A 23,071-nucleotide genomic window follows, 5' to 3' on the forward strand; every position below is an offset into this window, starting at 1 on the left:
CTCTCTCTGTGTGCTAATTTAAGTTTTATTTTGTTTTTTGGTGTGTTTGTAGAAGTATTCTTAATACAATAATACAAAGGGCACTAGGAAAGTTTTGCAATATGCAAAAACAATTGGCTGAACACCCCTGTTATGGTGAGGGATGAAAAAAGGGGTGAAAACCGGTCTACAAGACAGCAAGGTGTGACCTTCACACCAGTTGTTACCAAGAAGTGGGATTGTAAGCAAGTTAAGATGTCAGTGCAGTCTAAAGGTGAATATCGCGCAATTATCCGCTAAAATTTTGCTCGAGGATAACTGTTGACCAGTGCCTGGAGGAAATTACTCCTGTGCTGGGGAAAGACTGTCCACATTGGACAACAATTTTCCACTAGTACAAAGAGTTCCAGAGGGGAAATTTTGGGGTTGAAAACAATCCTTGTTCTGGGCGACCGTCTGAATCAGTGACTGAGGAAAATGTGGCAGCAAGAGAGGCGGTTGACATATCGGCAGGTAGAAGAGACCCTCCACATCCCTGCACCAGCTGTTCATTCAACATGACCATCTCCATGTTAGAAAGGTTTGTTCCCTTTGGGTGCCCCATTCACTTTCAGAGGAACAAAGTGCACATCGAGTGAAATGGTGCCGAAAAATGCTAAAACAGTTTGAAAGTGGGACTTCGCGTAACGTCAGTAGCATCGTTACAGGTGACGAAACTTGGCTTTATTATTATGATGTCCCAACAAAATCCAGAACAAGGTGTGGCTGTTTGAAGATGAGGTTACTCCTGTGACTGTGCGAAATTCAAGGTCAGTGAAGAAAAGAATGATTGCAGTATTCTTCACTAAACGGGGCATCCTGACTCTGGTTTTGTTAGAAACACAAAGGACAGTTACTGTGAAGTGGTACAGTGAGACTTGTCTGCCTCAGGTCATTCAAGCTCTCAAGCAGCTCCGTCCAAGGTCACAGCTCAACACTTGGCTCTTGCATCACGACAATTCTCCAGCACATCGTGCTAATGTAACAATGGATTTTCTTGCCAGATCAGGGTTGACTTGTGCTTGATCACCCTCCATACAGTCCTGATCTTGCCCCATGTGACTTCGCACTCTTCCCAGAAGTGAAGGTGAAGCTGAAAGGGCGACGTTTTGCATCCGACGAGGAGCTTCTGGCAGCATGGGATCAAGAGTGTGAAAATGTAACCAAAGAAAAGTGGCAGAGTTGGTTCAGTGACGGGTTTCGACGTATGGAGAAGTGTATTGAGTGTGGTGGAAATTATTTTGAAAAAAGTCTAAAGCGTTCACTCACATTGCAAAACTTTCCTAGTGCCCTTTGTATAATGATGATGATGATAATAATAATAATAATAATAATAATAATAATAATAATAATAATAATAATAATAATATAATAATACTGAACAGTTAATGGCAGTAGTTTACATAGCAATATATTAATGCATGAAGCATTTGTGATCATGGGTAATTACAGAAACTATTCTGCGGTCTTCAAGCTAAACGTAATTGTCTTCAATGATCAGTATGGAAACGGAGCTGAGGAAATAATTTTCCCTAAGTGAAATGGTGGTGCGTAACTGGTGGAAATCAAAAGACAAGCTAAGAAACGCGAACTACAGTAGAAGTTCGCTGTAGCGAGAATTCACAACAGCGAAAATTTACTCGCTATAGCAGAATGCTGTTATACCCGATTTTTCGTAAAAGTCGGGAATACCCCTATACACACTAAAGTTGTATGAAATGGCAATAAGCTTGTTCAAAACTTGGGTTTTTGTGGATTATACCCACAATACAGCTTACTTGTTTGGTATTTTTTGAAATCTGATACACCCCCTGCGGGTGGGGGACGCACATGTAGAATACACCCGCGGTATCCCCTGCCTGTCGTAAGAGGCGACTAACAGGAGCCCAAGGGGCTCTCAACTTGAGAGTGTGGATTGGCGACCACGAGGCCCTTAGCTGAGTCTTGGCATTGCTTCCACTTACTTGTGCCAGGCTCCTCCCCTTCGTCTATCCTGTCCGACCTCCCTTGGTCAACTCTTGTTCTTTTCCGACCCCGATGGTATTAGAGCATTCGAAGCCTAGGGAGTCTTTCATTTCACGCTCTTGGTGGCCCTGGCCTTTCTTCATCCGTTACTTCATTTTTCGAAGTGACGGATACCTTCTTTCTTCTTCTCTCTCTCTCTCTCTCTCTCTCTCTCTCTCTCTCTACCCCGTGTGGGTGGGGGACGCAGACAAATAATACACCCACAGTATCCCCTGCCTGTCGTGAGAGGAGACTAAAAGGGGCGACCAAGGGATGATTGAATTAGAACCATGAAACTACTTTTGATTCGTACCATGGGTTGTCTGTACTTGCGAGTTGTACCACTATATTCGGTACAAAATAGGTTTGTGATTAGTAGCAGTCATGAGCTTGGCCTGGGGGTTTCCAGTACCCGTGCGTCGTACCCATGTGAGCTACACCGCGGGTCTGGGCGTTGCCTGCGAGTTGTACCACTATATGAGCGACACAGTGGGTCTGCGTTGCCTGTGATTAGTACCCACTATGTGGGGAACACCATGGGATAGTGTGGTTAGTACACCTAGGTGAGGAACCTCATCAGTTTGCGTTGGCTATGAGTCGCGCCATTGTGTGAGAAACACCATAGGTTTGCGTTACCTATACGAAGTACAATACTTGCGAGTAGTGCCATCTTGTGTGGAACACCGTGAGTCTTCGCTACTTTTGATTAGTACCCCAACATGACAAATACCATGGCTCTACTTTACTCGTGACATTTACCATCTGAGGGGCCTTAGACCTGGATTTTGGACCCCTTTAGACATCAAGCATCCTAGATTCAGGATTGTGCTTCATGAGTGGTCCCTTGGTCAGTAATAAATTATCTATGATCTTTTTTTGTGTTGGGTCCACTCCTTTTTTGTTTGCTCATTTTTTTGTTTTTTGTTTTTTGGTTCATGTCCATCCATTCCTTCTTCATGACGATTCTTTTAATTTTGGTCAGTGGATGATTTTGAATTTTTTGTTATTTTATTTTGTACCATTAGGGGCTGATGACCTCGATGTTAGGCCCCATTAAACAACAAGCTGCTTCATCATCATCATCATCGAAATCCGATACTATGTGAAAATGTATGTTTAATTTCATTCAGGGCGACCCTGAATGCAATACGACCCCCACTTTTTTCTTCCAAAAATTTAAATCAATTTAAAAAGTACTTTATAAAGTAATATGAACGCGTTTCTTGTACAGTACACATTTTTAGACTATATCTGGCTTCACGTCAGCGCTGAACACTGACTTTAGTTATGCCGTATTTTTTTGCGGCTGCATAATTATTCTTTATTTCTGCAGGTTTAATAACCGTTAACTTAAAATTGGCATCATATGATCGAAGAGAACCCGTTGAATATTTGCCGGCAATATCTATTCCACGCATCTCTACAATACAACGATCCATCAGGAAAATATTCTTGCTGTCTATAAAACGGTTTTTACTCAGTGTCAGCTACAACCGGCTGCTTCACGCGCATCACGCTTGCCATGTTCAGCCAACTAAAGTGGCTAGCAATGTATGGGCCTAATCGTGGGCGTTGAATGTCAATGAGCGAGGTTACTGCGCCGTGGACTGGTCATTCTGCCCTTGCGTTTTTCAGGCACATACCTCACAATTTCATCTTAGACTTCTTTAAAGCATCCTTGTGAGCCACTGAATGCATTTTTTTTGTATAGTACGCATTGTTTAGCTATCTTTGTCTTCACGCAAGTACCGAATATTGGCTTTAGTCAGGCCTATGCCTTATGTTCTTGCGGCTACACAATTATTCTACATGTCAGAGTGTTTAATAAACATGAACTGAAAATTGGCATTATAATATCAACGAGAACCCATTGAAAATTTGTCGGTAATACCCGTTCCACGTATCTTTACAATACGACTACCCATCACGAAAATATCCCTGCTGTCTTTAAAAGTTAATTTTAATAAGCGTCAGTTACAGTAGATGCATTATTATAACTCTAAGAATTCGAAGGCTCCCATGTTTTGATGCCATTCTGCACATTTGAAAACCGTTTTTGTAGAGGCTAATAGAACGTCGTTCTTTTTTCACTATTTCCTGAGATCCCGTGACGTTACGCAGAGGCACTGTACAACCGGTTGCCACAGCTGGCGATGTACATGTATTAAAGAGGTGATCGTTTGTCAGTGAATGTTGTGTGTACGCATGCACGGGGGTGAAAGGAAGCGGCTTGGTTACCGCGGTAGTTGCCAGTGGTGTTCATTACTGTTAGGGCGCGATTTCAGGATGACCCTTGATTTTTCACATGAGATTCTGAGAAATAAACATCGTCTTGGATTTGGAGAAATACAGTATCACTCCAGAAGCTTCTGTGGCAGATATTTGTTTTCTTCTTCCAACGGCGTCAGCTAACCTAACTGTATTGTGCCCTTTTCAAGGCAAAAACTGCGGTGAACTCTTCCTTCTTCTGTGCGCCGGCTGCTCCTGTAATAAATGACATTTAAATGATACTCACCGCTGCATGTAGACTCTTCTTCCTCAGTCGTGGACCGTCCGCTATCCCCGAAGATAGGCCACCCGTCGATCAAGGAGTGAGGAAATGAAAAGTAGGGGTAAACTAACTATAAAATGACGGTACCCAAAGACTGAATTAAAATTTAAATAAAAGACTGATTTATTGAATAAAGTGCAAAGTGCCAAAATGAAAGTAAACTAAACTGGTAAAAAAAGTAAACGAAGTGAAATAAATGAGACTAAGAAAATTAAAGATTGAGGATCTGCCTTACAATAACAAAAGTCTGCCTAATAAACTGACTGAAGGTCAATCAAATTAATTAAAATATTCCAGACTATGTTGACACTGTCTCCAAGACGATAACGTGAATAAATACGAAAACTCTGGTCAGAAATACCACCTCACTTTAAGTACAGAATTATATTACGTAGAAAACATCTCTCAAATAAATTAAAAGTAGTTGAATCATAATGAAGTAATTTGTTACGTCATCAATCCACTGACGCAGAGGAGTTATCAAATCTTTAACACATGTGGCTCATTTGGGAAAACACCCAACTTAAAATACTCGTGGATTGCGCTAACCATGTGTAACAAATAAGGAAAAAATTTAAAGAAAACAGCCATGAACATCACACTTCATTTACCACATAACCACTGTCTTATTCAAACACCTCGTGATTAAACAAAATAAATTATTGAAACATGAATCTGAGTGTTACAACCACTCATCTAATTATTTAAACTTCACTTGCATGACTGTGATAGACTGGACTTCTTAAAAGTAATCCAAATGATTAGGCCAAGTGCCTCATGTTTACGTTTCAAATGACAGCGATCCTTGTACATTAAAATTTTACTGAATTTGCCGCTAACTGCATTCCATTATCAACTCATTATTTGTGGTATCACCACTAGATGGAGGCAGATGCCATCTTATTTACCTCATTCATTGCGGCAGTTTTTATACAATTGGTTTATTAAAGATCGCTTCATTTCGTAAATAAAATATAGTGGATTTTAAAAAGGTTTGGTAATTACTGAACGTCTAGTATGAGCATACCACTACTATGGTTTTGACTGTGACCTAATCGATGATCCGTTAACCTAACACATGAAATTTTATTTACATAATTAAATCTGTTAACGGAGAAACACTGCTCCAACATAAGAAAAATACAGAAGTCAAAACTAGCCTATCTACACCTATCTATTTACATCAAATCAAATATAAATAATTCACATACGATCACATCCTACAAATAAACGGTAATAAAGGTACGCTCAGAAAGAATAACAAATAAACAACACTAGATCCCAACATCGCGGCCTACTGGAAATTAATAAGGATGGAATGCGCAAAATAAAATCGGAGTCTCCAGAAAATATACCCCACTGCGAGTAGCAAAAATATTGTGAATTTGACGGCAATCTCTAACCTCAGACGACAAATGTCTGGCCATGATACTACTTAACCTTTATGGACAATAATTACCATTATTTCACGTCATCCATGACTTTACATGACTATCAAATACACATTGACTCGTCGCTCTGCTCACATGTACAACGGCTAGCACATTTTGCCGAGCATCTACTTTCCCTGGAATTATTTAAAACAAATACAGGCTTCTGCCTACAATCATAACCCATGCCGCAACATATTTAACACTCTTGGTTAAATTATTCATTCCCCAATTCTATTTTACTCATCATTAATCTCGACGTAGTACTTCATAATACGGCCTCGCTCGTATCCGGCGGGCGAAATATCTGTCGTGCACATCACTATTTCTTACGACAGTTCATGACATGGTCCAAATATCACCTTTCCATTATCAACGTAGATCATCAGGGATATTACTCATTTAGCTCGATCTCTAGATCATTCTCTGCTTCACATATCACAAAATATCAGAGCTGAGTCATCAATGGCTTCCTGGTACTCACTGTTTCTATATAACAAAAAGAAAGAAAAGATTGCCTCTCAAATCACAGATATTGAAAGATGTGTAACCGCAACTACACAGAAATAAATACTCGCGTCTACCTAAATCGTCGCAAAAATACACAGGATAAGTACTACCAGAAACGGTCATCTGAAGGATGATTCCACAACATAAAACCAGCTGAAAGCGCCAAAATAGCAAAATAAACATTAAAAACAACAAGGCGGCGTCTACAAGATCAAAACTCCAACAGAAATATGACTCAAAACCAACGATCTAATAACAGGATGATGATAACTGTTACAAATCGGCATTACACTCATAGAGATCAAATAACATAGCTTCCTAAATTGTCAAAGTGACATACTACAGGATAAACCAAAATAAATGCGCAAACACATCTACATAAAGGAAGTGCGGAAATAACCCTAGCTGAAAATGCAACATTATTATTATTATTATTATTATTATTATTATTATTATTATTATTATTATTATTATCATTATTATTATTATAGTAGTTATATTATGATTATTAAAATGTGAACTATTTACAATCCTACCTAACAGTCTAAGCTACATTGATCATCGATTAGGCACGGTCCTACATATTTATTTACATTATTCTATTGATGCTCATACCTGGGTGATGGAGGCATGTTGGATTACCCTCCGGACTCCGTCATGGTGAATTAGAATTCCATCTTGAAGCTGATGTGGTATTCCAAATTTTCACACACGCAAACTTGATACATTTTTATCATGCCGTTACACACGCTTACATTAACATTAAAAAAAAAACTCGCATTTCTTCGCACTCCAGTGAAGGTTAGACGATAGCACTGCAGACTCCCGTCGTGAAGTTGGAAGTTCCTCTCCGCTACCTGCCTGAAAAAATCACCTGCTGATCTGCACACCGCTCTCTCAGCTTTTGTTTATATACAGCTTACCGATCATTCACCCCTACGGACCATAACAGTTTGCTCAAAGTCTACCACTGCAGCCTTCATTAAAGAAAAGTCATTCTCCTCCCTGTCTGCCTTTACTAGTTTCTCCCTGCAAACATCTCGCTTGCCAAAACAGTTTATTATAAGTGGTGAAAGCAAGCTAAAGTACAGTTTCCAATGTTGTGGAGAAATTTTATGCTGATCGTCCTCCAAAATGAAGAATAAAATAGCTTTCCAACAAATGTCCAAAACTACCCGTGGATTAGAGAGGTTTTATGTAGCTATGCTGAAAACATGGACTTGTCCCTCTCGACTCGTGATGTGAGTTCATTTAAGCCCAGTGTTGAAAGTGTAGCTATTGCCTGTTATCTCTGCATAAATAGTAAAAGTTTGTTAAAGTGTTCATTTCTGAAATCTTACTCTCCCAAGTAAAATACATGGCTCTCTCAAATGCCAACAAGTGTCTCTAATCGCTTTCTTACCAGCCAAAAGTAAAGCTGACTAACTGAATTAGCTGACACACTCCAAACACACTGAAGATTCAACTAACCCACGAACAGAATACAGTGAAATACACAGTCACACCGTCACACTGTGCCACTGTCACTCTATCACTCAAGATTCACTGAGGATTCAACACCCTGGTCGCTGGGGTTTTGTAATGAGTTCTCCCCCCACCTTGAAAATAGTTCTGTGGAAGGGATGTGGCGTAGTGATCTAGCCCTCGGGAGCGCTTTATCGTACATCCGTAGGTTAAAGTTTCAAAATTTATGTACAAAAACTTCCTAATTTCGGTCTGACTTACTTGTTATATTGCGCCGTGGGAAACGATCACAGGATAATCCACACGACGGCGCGCGTCACCGGCGTTATTTTCTTCCGGCGAATGGCTCCTTCCCGCCATGACAGTTCATTTTCCTGGACAATACTACTATTCCGTGTGAAGTTAAAATTCTATTAAGTAGGCACTAATTAACCACACTTTCGCACTGATAAATTTCCAAATATTATAAAGAAGTCAGGACACTGTTTTTCACCACTACTCCGGGCTTCAGATAGCGAAATACTGACTGTAGATTCCCGCTATGACAGTTCATTCAAATTTAGAATTTTGTGATTGGCTGAGACCTTCGCGCTCTTCGTAGCGTGGATGCTTCCATTTCCTCCCAAGGGTTGGTGGGTATTGTCGTTGTCTCTTTGTCCTTGCTAAGTAGGTCAGGCCTCAATGCGTGATTTTCTCGTGGGAACCAAGTAGAAAGTTGTCACTCCTAGGCGGTACCATAAAATTTATTGGATGGAGTACTCAGGGCGGTTTACAAGTTGGTCGTGCTCTAAGAAGAGTTTCGTGGATTTTCCTGGCTGTTAGACTGGCGCCAGAAAGTCCCTTTGTGACTGCTAGATTCACAGCCTACTGTAGTATCCCATATGCGAAATATTCAACTTTTAATTTGTAAATTAATTACGTAAATTCGCTTATGGGTGCAGTATATGTATCATGAAAACATTTCAGACGCAAGTAGAGAAATGATAACCTCCTCGCTAAAAATGTACTTGGGAATAGCCTTTCTGAAATTTAACTAGAGACAGGAAAATAATAAACTATCCTCTGAAATCAGTGATTTACTCTGCCATAGAGCCTCTGTGGCTCAGGCGGCAGCACGCCGGCCTCTCAACGCTTGGTTCTGTGGTTCAAATCCCGGTCACTCCATGTGAGATTTGTGCTGGACAAAGCGGAGGCGGGACAGGTTTTTCTCCGGGTACTCCGGTTTTCCCTGTCTATTTCATTCCAGCAACACACTCCAATATCATTTCATTTCATCTGTCATTCATTAATCATTGCCCCACATGAGTACGACAGGCTTCGGGAGCCGGCACATTTCCTGTCTTCGCAGCTAGATTGGGGCTTCATTCATTGCATTCCCGACCCGGTCGAATGACTGAAAACAGGCTGTGGATTTTCATTTTTCACTCTGCCATATCTTGAGGTGTACTGGTACCACATTCTTATTTAATTTCAGTATATAAAATTAAGAGAGCGTTTACTTCAGCCTTTATTTTTAACGAATTAACAACTGCTATTGGCCATGTTATTGACGCATTTGTTACGAAAACATGTTATCCTCTTTAATTTAAAATTTTCTTATAGGGAACAGCAATCGAGGGGTATTACTAATCGACTCCAACATCGCCTTTGAATGTCGACGAGAGTGCTCGCAGTGCATATGATGAGAAAACTTACCGTACTGAACATGGTTGGTCGCATTTTGTGGCAAACTTTACAGTTTTCTTATTCAAACAGCGTCACCTATCCTAACTTAACCGTATTGTACGTATGATGATAACATACTTCCAGTGCTAGTAGAGAAATGATAACCTTCTCGCTATAAAAATACATGATAATAGCCTTTCCATACCTAATTTAATCAGACGCGAGAAAACATAAACTAACTTCTAAAATCACTGATGCACTCTGCCATATCTTGAGGTGTATCCCATTCTTACTAATTCCAGTATTTAGCATTAAAATTAAGGGATCGTTTATTCAGCCTTAATTTTCAACTAGTTAACAACTGCTATCGGCCACGTTATTTACGCACTTATTACAAAACATGTTCTCTTTTATTTCGAATTTTCTGTACGGAACATTAGTCGACGGGTATTACTAATTGACTCTGATGTCGCCCTCGAATGTCGACGAGAGAGCTCGCTAGTGGACATAGTGAGGAAATGATGCTGAAGGTGATCGATCGTGCACAACATAATTGCTGAGATGCATATATATCGGTAACGGAAGAACTCTTGCGCTCGCTCTATCGCTTGTAATAACGGATGCAGCAGAGATAGGGCTCTCGCTGTAACCAAAGGATAATACACAGTTTAGTATAGGACTTTTGAAGGGACAGACAAAACTTGTCGTTCTAATGGGGTTCTCGTTATACACCGTACTCAGTATAGTGGACTTCTACGATATTCTTTTCGTGCGTTTGTCAGCTGGAGCAGCAGATTGATCTGGCGTCATGTGATCACAGCTGATCAACATGGCGAGATCCCAGTCATCTGAAGAAGTCTCCGCATTGTCAATGGCAAAGTATTTAGCAATTGTGACTGTGTTGTTAAACTCCCCATATGCCATACACGTTCAGTACTTAAATTGCTCTTTCACATGCAATTTACATTGAAGTTTCATTTACCTTCTAAGCGTCTTGAACACATTTTGAATATGCGATGATTGTGTGTAGAAATTTTAAAATCCGATTTTTTGTATTGAAAATGGAGGCGACGATTATGCGGTGAAATGCGGTATCATCGAATGAAAATAAGTCCCCAAAAATAAAACTGATTTCTGTGTAATTCTGGGCTGTGTAGTTAGTTGCCTCTTAAGTTACTTTATGTACAAACCAGTTTCAACCAAATATTAAATCTGAAATAATATTTTTCTGTTCAGTGGAACTGATTGAAATATAGAAAATTGGTATTACTCTTCTTCAGGCATACTTCATTGGTGTGGTTTGGAGTTGCTACAAGTACTTGAGTCTCCGTATTGCTGCTGCACAGAGAACTATTCATTACATTGATCCTGACAGCCAGTCTCTTCTGCCAGATTTGCCTGATTACGAGACTGCAATGTGTGATCCTCGCTTTGCTGTGAAGAAGTTCCCTACTCCTCCACCTTCATATGCATGTGCAACTGCTGCTGCAGAAGTTGCTCAAGAATCTCTACCACCAAATCCTCCAGCAGTACCTGCAGCCGTACCTCCTGTTCCTCTTCCTGTTCCATGCCAGTCTTCTGAATCACACCCTAATGCCTAAAAATAGAGATGTGTTCACTAGGAATGCCATCCACTTACAAAATGAATGAAAATATGGGTATCAGAATGCAGAATGTTAACAAGGTATTTTTGGCTACATTTAAGATTATAACTGTTAATTTTTAACAAAGGGTTTATGTTGAATTCCTAATGCCCTTCAGAGATCAGGGGTGTTGTCATGTCATTTGGTTCACTTTTTTTTAAGCTTGTAGTTGGGATCCTTTAGCAGTTGAGTAGTTCCTTACTATGGGTTGCTATTTTATTCAACTATGTATTCATTGTAGAATTCTGAATTACAGGATAGTGAAGGAAACTAAGAGGGAACCATATTTCAGTTGTGACAAGCTTACAACATGAGTACATGCATATATTTTTAGTGTAAGTTGTAGATAATTTGAAGTTGGGTGTTCTGTGTATTTCTTTCATTGTAATACACATCTATGTATGTGGCGTCAGGTACAGTCAATGATAAATGCTCTTTATCTTCTATCTCGTTGTTTATTTAGTAGCAAAGTTATTTTTTAGGCTTTTGTTGGACATACTAATCCATTACATCCTGATATTATTCTTAAGTAACTTACGTTACATAGTCAGAATGGTTTAGGGATTGTTAAAGGATATTGCATTACTACTCATTAAGTATGCATAATACTTCATCAAAACATTGTAATTTATGTTGAAGTTTTGAGATTGCTATCAGTAAAGAGGAAACAAAGTATGCAGAATAGATTTATACATAGGCAACAATAGTGTGAAATGTTCCATTATATCTCCTTGCACTGACAAGAGGTGTTACATTTTGTCCTTGTTATGTGGAAGACCAATTGCTGTCATGTTTCTCCCTTTCTTATTGGTTGTAATAATGACCTTATTCTACTCTTCTAGTTAATTCAGTGAGATTAGTAATTACAGAAGAAGAGGTCAGAGTACATTTGTTGCATTTGTATGTAAAACTACATGTTTGGTGTCATTTATATTACTGTTAGTTATCTGTACTGAACATATTTTACACCAATATGCATATGTGTGCGAGTGTTGTTGCTTTGATAGTTTACTTGTAAAAAGCTGACTATCTTGGAAACTTTGCTTACAGGGCTGAAGTGCATTATGTATGCCGAAGTGACATTTTGATACAAAACGGAAGTATATAAAGCAATGTCCAGTATATGTCTGCTGGCATTTAATTGTTATGAATTATAAATTGAGTAGTGCAACGTTTGGCATTGCTAGTGCCATCTGTTTTTATGTACTACCATTTGGCATTCCTGGTACTTTCTTTCTGATGTTTATAGCTTTTTTTATTAAAATGAGAACATGTTTGCTTGCGTGACTTGACTTATATGTAATATAAACATTGTAAGATTACTTTTCTTCATATGACTATAATACTGAAGAAAAATGCCCATGTCTTTGCTGTGTGTTCTTTGTTATTTTAAAACAGTATTTTGAGTTAGTTTTACAAATAGGCTTATGTTTAAAAATATTTCTGTAGGTGTTTACTGGAATCATGAAATGAAACAAATAATCAAATGTATTTGAGAATAATATTATAGTTGGTTTGGAGTTCAGATTGGTTGCAGATATGTGCCCCTGGCAGTATTTAGAAATAATACAAAGTTTGTTGAATTGTTGCTTATTTTATCATCTCAATGCTGCTAATTCTTTGACTAATGATTTTGTGGCTTGGGGGGGGGGGAGGAGGAGTGTGCATGCATGGTTTTCTTCTCCTTATAAATCCTTTTTTATTTTTTTATTGAAAAAAGATTGTGCAGAAATTAGAGTTGCAGTATTTTTTAAATGGGAGTAACAGTAGTTGCAAACTCACTGACCACTCCTCTGTGATATCTTGTACTTTTTCTCCTTATAAAGTACACAGGACTGAATACTTCAAAATAGAATACTGGATGGAAAGATATGAATAGGAGAATAAATCATTGAAAATGAGAAGTATAATTGTATAATTATCCGTATATTTCTCCTCTTTGAAATATTTTGACATGTTATTTATTTTGTGAGATTTATTTGGTAAAGACATATGTTACATAAGAAATGTCTTAAGAAAATTATAATTGGAGAAAAGTGAGAGCTGAAAGGCACCAAGAGTATTTCCGTCATTAACGGAATTGGAGGGAAATTAATTCAGTATATTTTGAAATGGAAATTTCTGCAGCTTTTGTAGTAAATGAGATTTCTTGTACATATGTTTGATTTTTCTCTCCACTTTTGTGAAATACTGTAATACCTTGAGTGATAGCAGGTTCTTTTCCATGAGTGTCCTTTGCATGAGTAAACCTTTTAATACCATTATACAGTAATTGTATTGATTGTTCATATCCTATTGATGATTATCTTGACTTCATTTAACTTCATCATGACTTATTGTGACATAAAATGGATACCTTATAAGTCATTTGATGTATCCTTGATGGCTTGTGGTACTTCTTTTAAAATGACTGTTAAAGCATGGTATTTTGCACGACCCACTTGATCAAAAACATGTAGATGTATCAAACACTAGCTTATCCAAGCTGTCGGCTACCTGACAAGTTGCAGTAAGTATAATAAGTTTACATGTTCCCAGCTGTTGAGCATATTTAAGATCATAATTGACAGTTGACAAAATCTGAGTATCTGTGGGAAATTTACAAATTATTTTTATATTTTACATACAAACAAGAAGCACTGATTTAAAAAAAATTGTGGTAAATATTCCACCAGTTGTTTGGAAAATTGTTTAAAAAAACAAAAGTTTAAATTTTCCAGTATATTTTTATGTACAGTTTCTTCCCCAGTACAGTATGGACACCTGTCCTCTGACATTGAAACTGACTGACAGAATTCGTAAATGAACTCCACTACAGTTGAGAGGGAGATAAAATTACTTATTAAAACAAAATTTGATAGTTCCATCATGATGTGATTCATTATTGCAATCACAGTTGAAGTGATATTCAACTCTACATTTTTCTGTCAAAATATTCATATACAAACTACAGTATTTCTATTACATGTATTTCGGCAAAATAGTACTTATGAAAAATAAACAAGTTTCTGTGAAATATAACTTGAACTAAATTCATATTTAAAGCAAGTATCCAATGAAAGTACTAAATTTAAAATAGTTTTACAATAACTTTTAATACCTATTATTTAGACACAAATATAATTTTTTTTTTTCTTTTCAAAAATCGATGTGCTTATAGCTTGTCCTGAAGCACTTTTAATTACCATTCTGTTAATTCACAAAACTAGATTGTGTACTTATTCCTTAAACAGTTGATGAAATCAGTAGATAGTGTTAAATTCACTTAATTTGGGAAAGTTCTGATGTCATAAACCTTTAGCTCATTGCCTTGCATATGTTTGTAAAAATAGTTTGGCTTGAAGCCACATTTTTCAGTGTTATCTTAGTTCAAGTAACACCTTCATCTGCTGGTGGGGTGTTCGGAACGCTCTGTATTTGTGGCGAGACGTAGGTTGGGACATGCTTCTAGGAGTGTGAAAATAATACCCATTCTAATCAGACAAATCTGCAGTAACTGAGAACAACTCTGTGTCTTGATGTTCCAAAGTGATGAAACTTGCCTAGAGCAAAATCACACTAGGATCATATGGAAAGGAGAGGAAATGTGAAACATTTCCAGTAATTTCAACAGGGACTCTGTCAAGTAATCAGAATGTAGTTCTCAGCCATTAAAGATCTCTGTAGACGGTTAATTTCCTTGTTTTCCCTTGGTCGGACTTTTTTTCAGAATGCTTTCTCTCTTATTTTAGGACTCTCTGCACTCTGTGTGAGAGGCATATGAAGCTTATTTTTCAAAATTCATTGTCTATGAACAGTATGCTCAGTATGAGGAAGACATATGAAGCAGTGCCTAATGTTGTATTGAATGTGGTTCATACAGTTAGGTGTATATCCATTTGTATGAGTGCTCTGTGTTTTTTGTACTTTGCTCTTGTTTGTTGTGAAGTTTTTCTTTCTTTCTTATCCTGATATTTTTTATTATTGCCAGACTGAGAGGCTCAAGCAGTAAGCAGTGGCTTTCTGACTAGAGGGGAAAAAGAAGGGAAAGGTCAAATTAGACTTGCAGACAAGCCCCTGGAAGTAGTGGATATGTTCAAATACCTAGGAAGTGAATTAATGGAGAAGGCTCAACCGGATGCTGAGATTAGTAAGAAGATTCAAGCTGGATGCGGTTTCTATCGTAATGTAAGAAACATGTTATGGGCCAAAGATGTGCCAATGGAAGCAAAGGAAACTATATAAAAGATGTTTTACATGTCCATAACAACTTACGGAGCAGAAACTTGGACAGTGACAAAGGAGGATGAGAGTCGAATACAGGCAGCCGAAATGAAGGTCTTGAGGAGCATGATACAGAAGAGTAGAAGAGACAAAATACGGAATGAGGAAATCTGGGAAGAAATTGGAGTGGAAAAAATGAATGATAGAATAGAGAAGAGCTGACTAAGATTGTTTGGGCACATAAAGTGAATGAGGAGAGGCCATGGACGACCACGATTGAGATGGAAGGACACAATCCAATGCAGTATTATGCAAAGAAACCTGGACTGGGACACAGTGTTGGAGGAGGAGTGGTAGAAAGACCGAAGAAAGTGGAGAGGAACCATATTTGCCCCTACCCGGCTACAGCTGGATAAAGGAAAATGATGATAAACTTCATCATGATCTGTGTTCACAAACATTCACATTAATAAGAAATTAATATGAAGGTTCACCTATTCAATACCATTTAATATAATTTCATATCACTTATACCCTGCAACTGGATTTACCGGGTGAGTTAGCTGTGCGGTTAGAGGCGCACGACTGTGAGCTTGCACCCGGGGGATTGTGGGTTCGAATACCGCTGTCGGCAACCCTGAAGATGGTTTTCTGTGGTTTAACCATTTTCACCCCGGGCAAATGCTGGGGCTGTACCTTAATTAAGGCCACAGCTGCTTCCTTCCAACTCCTAGGCCTTTCCTATCCCATCATTACCATAAGACCTATCTGTGTTGGTGCGACGTAAAGCCAATAGCAAAAAAAAGGGACTGGTTTTGACCCCATTATGGGTCATCTTCAGCCATGGAGTAAAATTGACAATATATAGTACAAATACAATCAAATTAACACTTCAAAAATATTATTTACAGATTACAAATTATTTTACAAAAGAGGCAAAAAATCTGTCTGTAATGCTATAATTAGTGAATTTAAAGTCCACTAGTCAAATTTTGTCATGTGTGACATTTACATTTAAAATTGCTAGGTATGGGGATCCACCTATTCAATATGAGAAATAGTGATAATTATAAAGTCATCTCATATTCATTTTATTTGGGACCGGTTTCGGCAATAGGGTATGCCATGATCAGCCTAGGAAGTAAGACAAAGACATTGGACACAGAGTACATTACATTTCTTAAAATTAGTAACAATACTTTTTAAAAAAGTACGTGCCTGAACTGAATTACTTTATATATGTACAAGGGTTTTTATCATTAAAATTGAATATAGAAAGGTGTACACCAAAATATTTGTACAGTTAAAATTACAAAAGTGGAATGAGCTTTTTTCACATTGTAAGAAAAATATGGGTCGTTAGCTACTTTGTATTCATAATGGTATAATATATGAAATTGAGTTTCTTAGTTCAGTATTATCGTCGCCATAAGACCTATCTGTGTCAATGCGATGTAAAGCCATTAGTAAAAAAAAAAAAAGTTCAATATCAACATTTGTAGTCATATAAATAGGCTGATGGACTAGTTACAACAACCAGTTGTTTACTTCAAGTTCCTTGTAGATGTTCAATAATTATTCAACCTGGATATAGCAGTGTGTGAAGTTTAAATAAATGTCTTATACAGCTAAAATATAGTATGGCTTCTGTGTCACAGGTTATTATATCCACAAAAGTTGAGTAAACAAAAAGTATAAGTCCTTTGTATAGCTTGGTCTGCGTGTCCGCAAATGTTAGCTACTTTCCAGTTCTTGTGGTATATGTAAAATTTGGTTTCTCTATTTGAACATCTACATACAGTACATACATTATCATTATAGACTGTTATGACTTTCAGCGTTCAGTCTGCAAGCCTCTGTGAATTTACTGAACGTTGCCACAATCCTCGATTTGCAACTAGTGTTGTGGCCTCATTTAGTTCTATACCTCTTATCTTTAAATCGTTAGAAACTTAGTCTAACCATCATCGTCTTGGCCTACTTCTACTTCTCTTACCCTCCATAACAGAGTCCACTATTCTCCTAGGTAACCTATCCTCCTCCATTTGCCTCACATGACCCAACCACCGAAGCTGGTTTATGAGTACAGCTTCATCCATAGAGTTCATTCCTAAATTAGCCTTTATCTCCTCATTCTGAGTACCCTCCTGCCATTGTTCCCACCTGTTTGTACCAGCAATCATTCTTGCTACTTTCATGTCTGTTACTTCTAACTTATGAATAAGATATCCTGAGTCCACCCAGCTTTCGCTCCCGTAAATCAAGGTTGGTCTGAAAACAGACCAATGTAAAGATAGTTTCGCCTGGGAGCTGACTTCCTTCTTAAAGAATACTGTTGATCACAACTGCGAGCTCACTGCATTAGCTTTACGACACCTTGATTCAATCTAACTTAATATATTACCATTATGTGAGAACACGCAACCTAAATACTTGAAATTATCTACCTGTTCTAGCTTTGTATCACCAAGCTGACATTCAGTTCTGTTGAATTTCTTACCTACTGACATCAATTTAGTCTTCAAAAGGCTAATTTTCATACCATACTCATTGCACCTATTTTCAAGTTCCAAGATACTAGACTGCAGGCTTTCGGCACAATCTGCCATTAAGACCAAGTCGTCAGCATAGGCCAGACTGCTTACTACATTTCCACCTAACTGAATCCCTCCCTGCCATTTTATACCTTTCAGCAGATGATCCATGTAAACTACAAACAGCAAAGGTGAAAGATTACAGCCTTGTCTAACCCCTGTAAGTACCCTGAACCAAGAACTCATTGTACCATCAATTCTCACTGAAGCCCAATTGTCAACATAAATGCCTTAGATTGATTTTAATAATCTACCTTCTATTCCATAGTCCCCCAGTATGGCGAACATATTTTCCTTTGGTACCCTGTCATATGCTTTCTCTAGATCTATGAAACAAACACAACTGCCCATTCCTCTCATAGCATTTTTCAATTACCTGGCGCATAGTGAAAATCTGATCCTGACAGCCTCTCTGTGGTCTGAAACCACACTGTTTTTCATCCAATTTCCTCTCAACGACTGATCTCACCCTCCCTTCCAAGATGCCAGTGAATACTTTGCCTGGTATACTAATCAATGAGATACCTCGATAGTTGTTGCAATCCTTCCTGTTCCCTTGCTTATGGATGGGTGCAATTACTGCTTTTGTCCAATCTGAAGGTACCTTACCAACACTCCATGCTAATCTTACTACTCTGTGAAGCCATTTCATCCCTTCCTTCCCACTATACTTCACTATTTCAGGTCTAATTTCATCTATTCCTGCTGCTTTATGACAATGAAGTTTATTTACCATCCTTTCCACTTCCTCAAGCGTAATTTCACCAACATAATTTTCCTCCTCCCCATGAGATTGGCTGTTCAAAACACCACCAAGATGATTTCCTTTTACATTGAAAAGATGTTCGAAATATTCCCCCCACCTCTCCAGTGATTCCCTGGGATATATTATGAGTTCACCTGAATTACTCAAAACACTGTTCATTTCCTTTTTCCTTCCCTTCCTAAGATTCTTTATTACTGTCCAGAAAGGTTTCCCTGCTGCCTGACCTAGCCTTTCAAGGTTATTACCAAAATCTTCCCACGACTTCTTTTTGGATTTAACAACTATTTGTTTTCCTGTGTTTCTTTCATCTACGTACAAATCCCTGTCTGCCTCGGCCCTTGTTTGGAGCCATTTCTGATAAGCCTTCTTTTTACGTTTACAAGCTGCTCTCACTTGGTCATTCCAGCAAGATGTTCGCCTTTTCCCATCTTTACACACAGTCGTTGCTAGGCATTTCTTTGCTGTTGCTACTACATCATACCTGTATGCCACCCATTCACTTTCTATATCCTGAACCTTCTTACTGTCTACAGTTCGAAACTTCTCACTAATCATATCCATGTACTTCTGTCTTATTTCCTTGTCCCGGAGATTTTCTACCCTTCTTCGTTTGCAGACAGATTTCACTTTCTCTACCGTAGGCCTAGAGATACTTAGTTCACTACAGATCAGATAGTGGTCTGTATCATCAAAAAATCCCCAGAAAACTCGTACATTCCTAACAGATTTCCTGAATTCGATGTCTGTTATGATACTCTATTATGTATCTGGTACCCCTAGCCTCCCATGTGTAGCGGTGAATAGCCTTATGCTTGAAGAATGTATTCGTAACTGCTAAACCCATACTAGCAGAGAAGTCCAGCAAACGCTTCCCATTCCCATTAGCTTCCATATCTTCCCCTCATTTACCAATCACCCTTTCATATCCTTCAGTTCTATTCCCAACTCTCGCATTGAAATCGCCCATTAGCACTATTCTATCCTTGCTGTTGACCCTGACCACGATGTCACTCAATGCTTCATAAAACTTGTCAACTTCATCCTCATCTGCACCCTCACATGGTGAATACACGGAGACAATTCTAGTCCTAATTCCTCCAACTGCCAGATCTACCCACATCATTCGCTCATTTACATGCCTAACAGAAACTATGTTGCGTGCAATGGTATTCCTGATAAAGAGCCCTACCCCAGACTCTGCCCTTCCCTTTCTGACACCCGTCAAGTACACTTCATAATCTCCTATCCCTTCCTCGTTATCTCCCCTTACCCGAATATCACTTACTCCTAGCACATCCAGATGCATCCTCTTTGCTGACTCAGCCACTTCTACTTTCTTTCTTCCATAAGCCCCATTAATATTGATAGCTCTGCATCGAATTCCATTCTGTTCGCCAAGTTTTTTCCAAGGAGTCCCTCGCCTGTCAAATGGGAGTGGGACTTTGTTACTCCCATAGGTCCGAGGCTTGCTTAAAGTGTTCTAAGCTCGGTAAATTCATGAAGCAGGATGCTACCCTACTTGCACATGTTCCAAGTTAGGATCTCTCCTCTAACTGGTTATGGACCACCGGTGAATTGTGTAGTCCTAGCCGCCTGAGCACAAGGAGGGCCATGACTCAGAATATGTCCGAGATGCCCCACTCCCATTAAATAGCAACTGGTATCCCGACTGTCAGGACCACTTACTAAGCCACTCAGCCGTTGCCCATGGTTCACGAACTAGGACGTGACTACAGTAACCCACACCATGAACCATTGAACATCTTGATTCAATTTTTAAACATTTGTGATCAATATAGATATGCTGATGAACTAGTTGCTACAACCTGTTATGCAAGTGAAAGAAGTTCCTCATAAATGTGTTCTAATTAAAATTTCTGAGGCATTCAACTTGGACTTATCATTGTGTGGATTTTGTATAAAAATATCTTATATAGCTAAAATCTAATGATATGACACAGTATCACATGTTATTATATCCCTAAAAGTTCATTAAGTAAAATGGGTAAGTTCATTGTATGGCTTGGTTTTTGCGTGACCGTAAATAGAAACTTAAAAAATTGCAAGTTAATATAGAAAAATAGGCGAGGTTTTGAGAGAGTAGTATTATCGAGTGGATCTTGTAAAAACTCTGGAGGTATCTCTTGCTATATCCAAGTTTAATTATTGAACACCTACGAGGAAATTTAAGTAAACAACTGGTTGTTGTAACTAGTCCATCAGCCTATTTATATGACTACAAATATTGATATTGAACTAAGAAACTCAATTTCATATATTATACCATTATGACTCCAAAGTAGCTAACGACCCATATTGTTCTTAAAATGTGAAAAAAAGCTCATTCCACTTTTGTAATATTAACTGTACAAATCTTTTTCGTGTACACCTTTCTATATTCAATTTTAATGATAAAATTTCTTGAGTATATGTAAAGTAATTCAGTTCCAAGCACATACATTTAAGAAAAGTATTGTTATTAATTTTAAGAAATGTAATGTACTTTATGTCCTATGTCTTTGTTTTACTTCCTAGGCTGATGATGGCGTACCCTATTGCCAAAACCGGTCCCGAATAAAATGAATATGTGATGACTTTATAATTATAATGATTTCTTGTTTTGAATAGGTGGCTCCCCATACCTAACAATTTTGAATGTAAATCTCGATTCAATACGGAACCTAATAATGAAATTTTTGACACTAGATGTGTGGCATTGCCATTGGATTGGTATTAATCTAAAGTTAAGACTCGTAATAAGTAACATCTGTACATATAAAATTAAGATATTAAAATTGGATCTGAGCTGTTACACAAACAATATTAAAATTTGAGCTGGGCTGTTACACTGGTGTTGAAAATTTAAATAACCATCTTGTGTGCTTAGTTGGTGAAAGTCTGCCTTGCTGAGTAATATGTATCTGCGAGACTTGTGTCAAATGCAATACTGCTGTGTTTAAACAAGTATAGACACAATGAGTAGACTTAAGATTGTACGATTGAATAATTTTATAGAAGAGACCTTGCAAAACCAAAAAGGACTAGAGTCAAAATCGTAATTAACGAGCTGTTTTGTCGATAAGGTTCGTACAGAGCAAATAGGTCTGAAATGAGAAGAAAACTGGAATAAACTCATGTGATGTAAAGGATCAAGTAGCTAAACAAAGTTGTATGAGACCCACCCCTTCACGATGTCAAACTATGCGCACATACCCAGGAACAAACAACTGATCCAAGTAGAGGGAAATGTGTATCGGAAGGAACAAAAGGAGGGGTCAGTTGGAGGGGAGGGGAGGTGTGGCTACAGTTTAAAGGCAGGGCGGATGGATGGAGGTGGATTGGGAGGCCACCGAGAGAGTGACGAAAGACTGGATTTGGAGTGGGGATTTTGATTTTTGTTCCAATGTTAGATTTTTCCATGAATTTATTAAAGTTAGTTTGGGTTTTTATATTGATCTAGGCAGATGAAACAATTTTCCATAAAGTTGAGTGGAACACCATTCTACCCTTGGGTCAATGTATGAGGCTTCTCACTTATTACATTATAGTTTTATACACCCCCACTTTTGAAAACCTATTTTGCTTGTTGACTAAATGTGTGTTGTAGAAAATGACAGCATTATTATTATTGTTACAGGGATACAGTGGTTTACAGAGGTGAAAGAACGTGTGGGCATGAATGAGTCGATATAAGACAATCAGAAGATTAATTTAAAACTTTAAAATTAAAGCTTTATTTCTTCCTCTGCTATTTTCTTTTTTTTTCCATTTTTTTGGGGGGGGGGGGTTTCTTTTCAGGTGTTCCTTTTTAACAAACAATTTGCTAAGCGAAAACAAGATTTTTGGTACAATAATGCGATATAGAAATAATATAATAAATTACAAGAGCACCTTTGCTCCAGGAAAATTATCCAGGAGACTATTCACCAAACATTACACCATTCCAGCTTTCCAAAGGCACCATTCAACATTTACATTAACACCTTTACCTTAATAGAAAAAGCATCTATGCTCTATGAAATTTACATTTAGGAACCTATTTCTAGAAACGTCCAGGCCTATCAAAGGCACAACCTGCATTTTACAAATTCCAACAGTGTTCACCGTCTTAGATGCTCAACAGTCTTAACACCCTTACATAAAAGGAATGAAGAAAGCTTAACAGGGGTACCAGGCCTTTATGAAAAACAACAGGTTAAAGTTATTGGCCCAAAAATGGTGAG

General features: G+C 38.1%; 1 protein-coding gene across 2 annotated transcripts in view; it reads left to right on the plus strand.

Moving 5' to 3' along the window:
• LOC136864674 (lysosomal-associated transmembrane protein 4A) overlaps positions 1-13,189 on the plus strand; it is a 100,044-nt gene extending 86,855 nt beyond the window's left edge. For both annotated transcript variants that reach the window (XM_067141981.2, XM_067141982.2), the window contains exon 6: positions 10,923-13,189. In XM_067141981.2, coding sequence (XP_066998082.2) covers positions 10,923-11,243 — 321 coding nt within the window. In that variant the 3' untranslated portion in view covers positions 11,244-13,189. The remainder of the gene's footprint in view (positions 1-10,922) is intronic.
• Positions 13,190-23,071: the final 9,882 nt, after the last annotated feature.

Source organism: Anabrus simplex, chromosome 2, assembly GCF_040414725.1.
Source record: "Anabrus simplex isolate iqAnaSimp1 chromosome 2, ASM4041472v1, whole genome shotgun sequence".
In the NCBI taxonomy this organism is placed as follows: domain Eukaryota; kingdom Metazoa; phylum Arthropoda; class Insecta; order Orthoptera; family Tettigoniidae; genus Anabrus; species Anabrus simplex.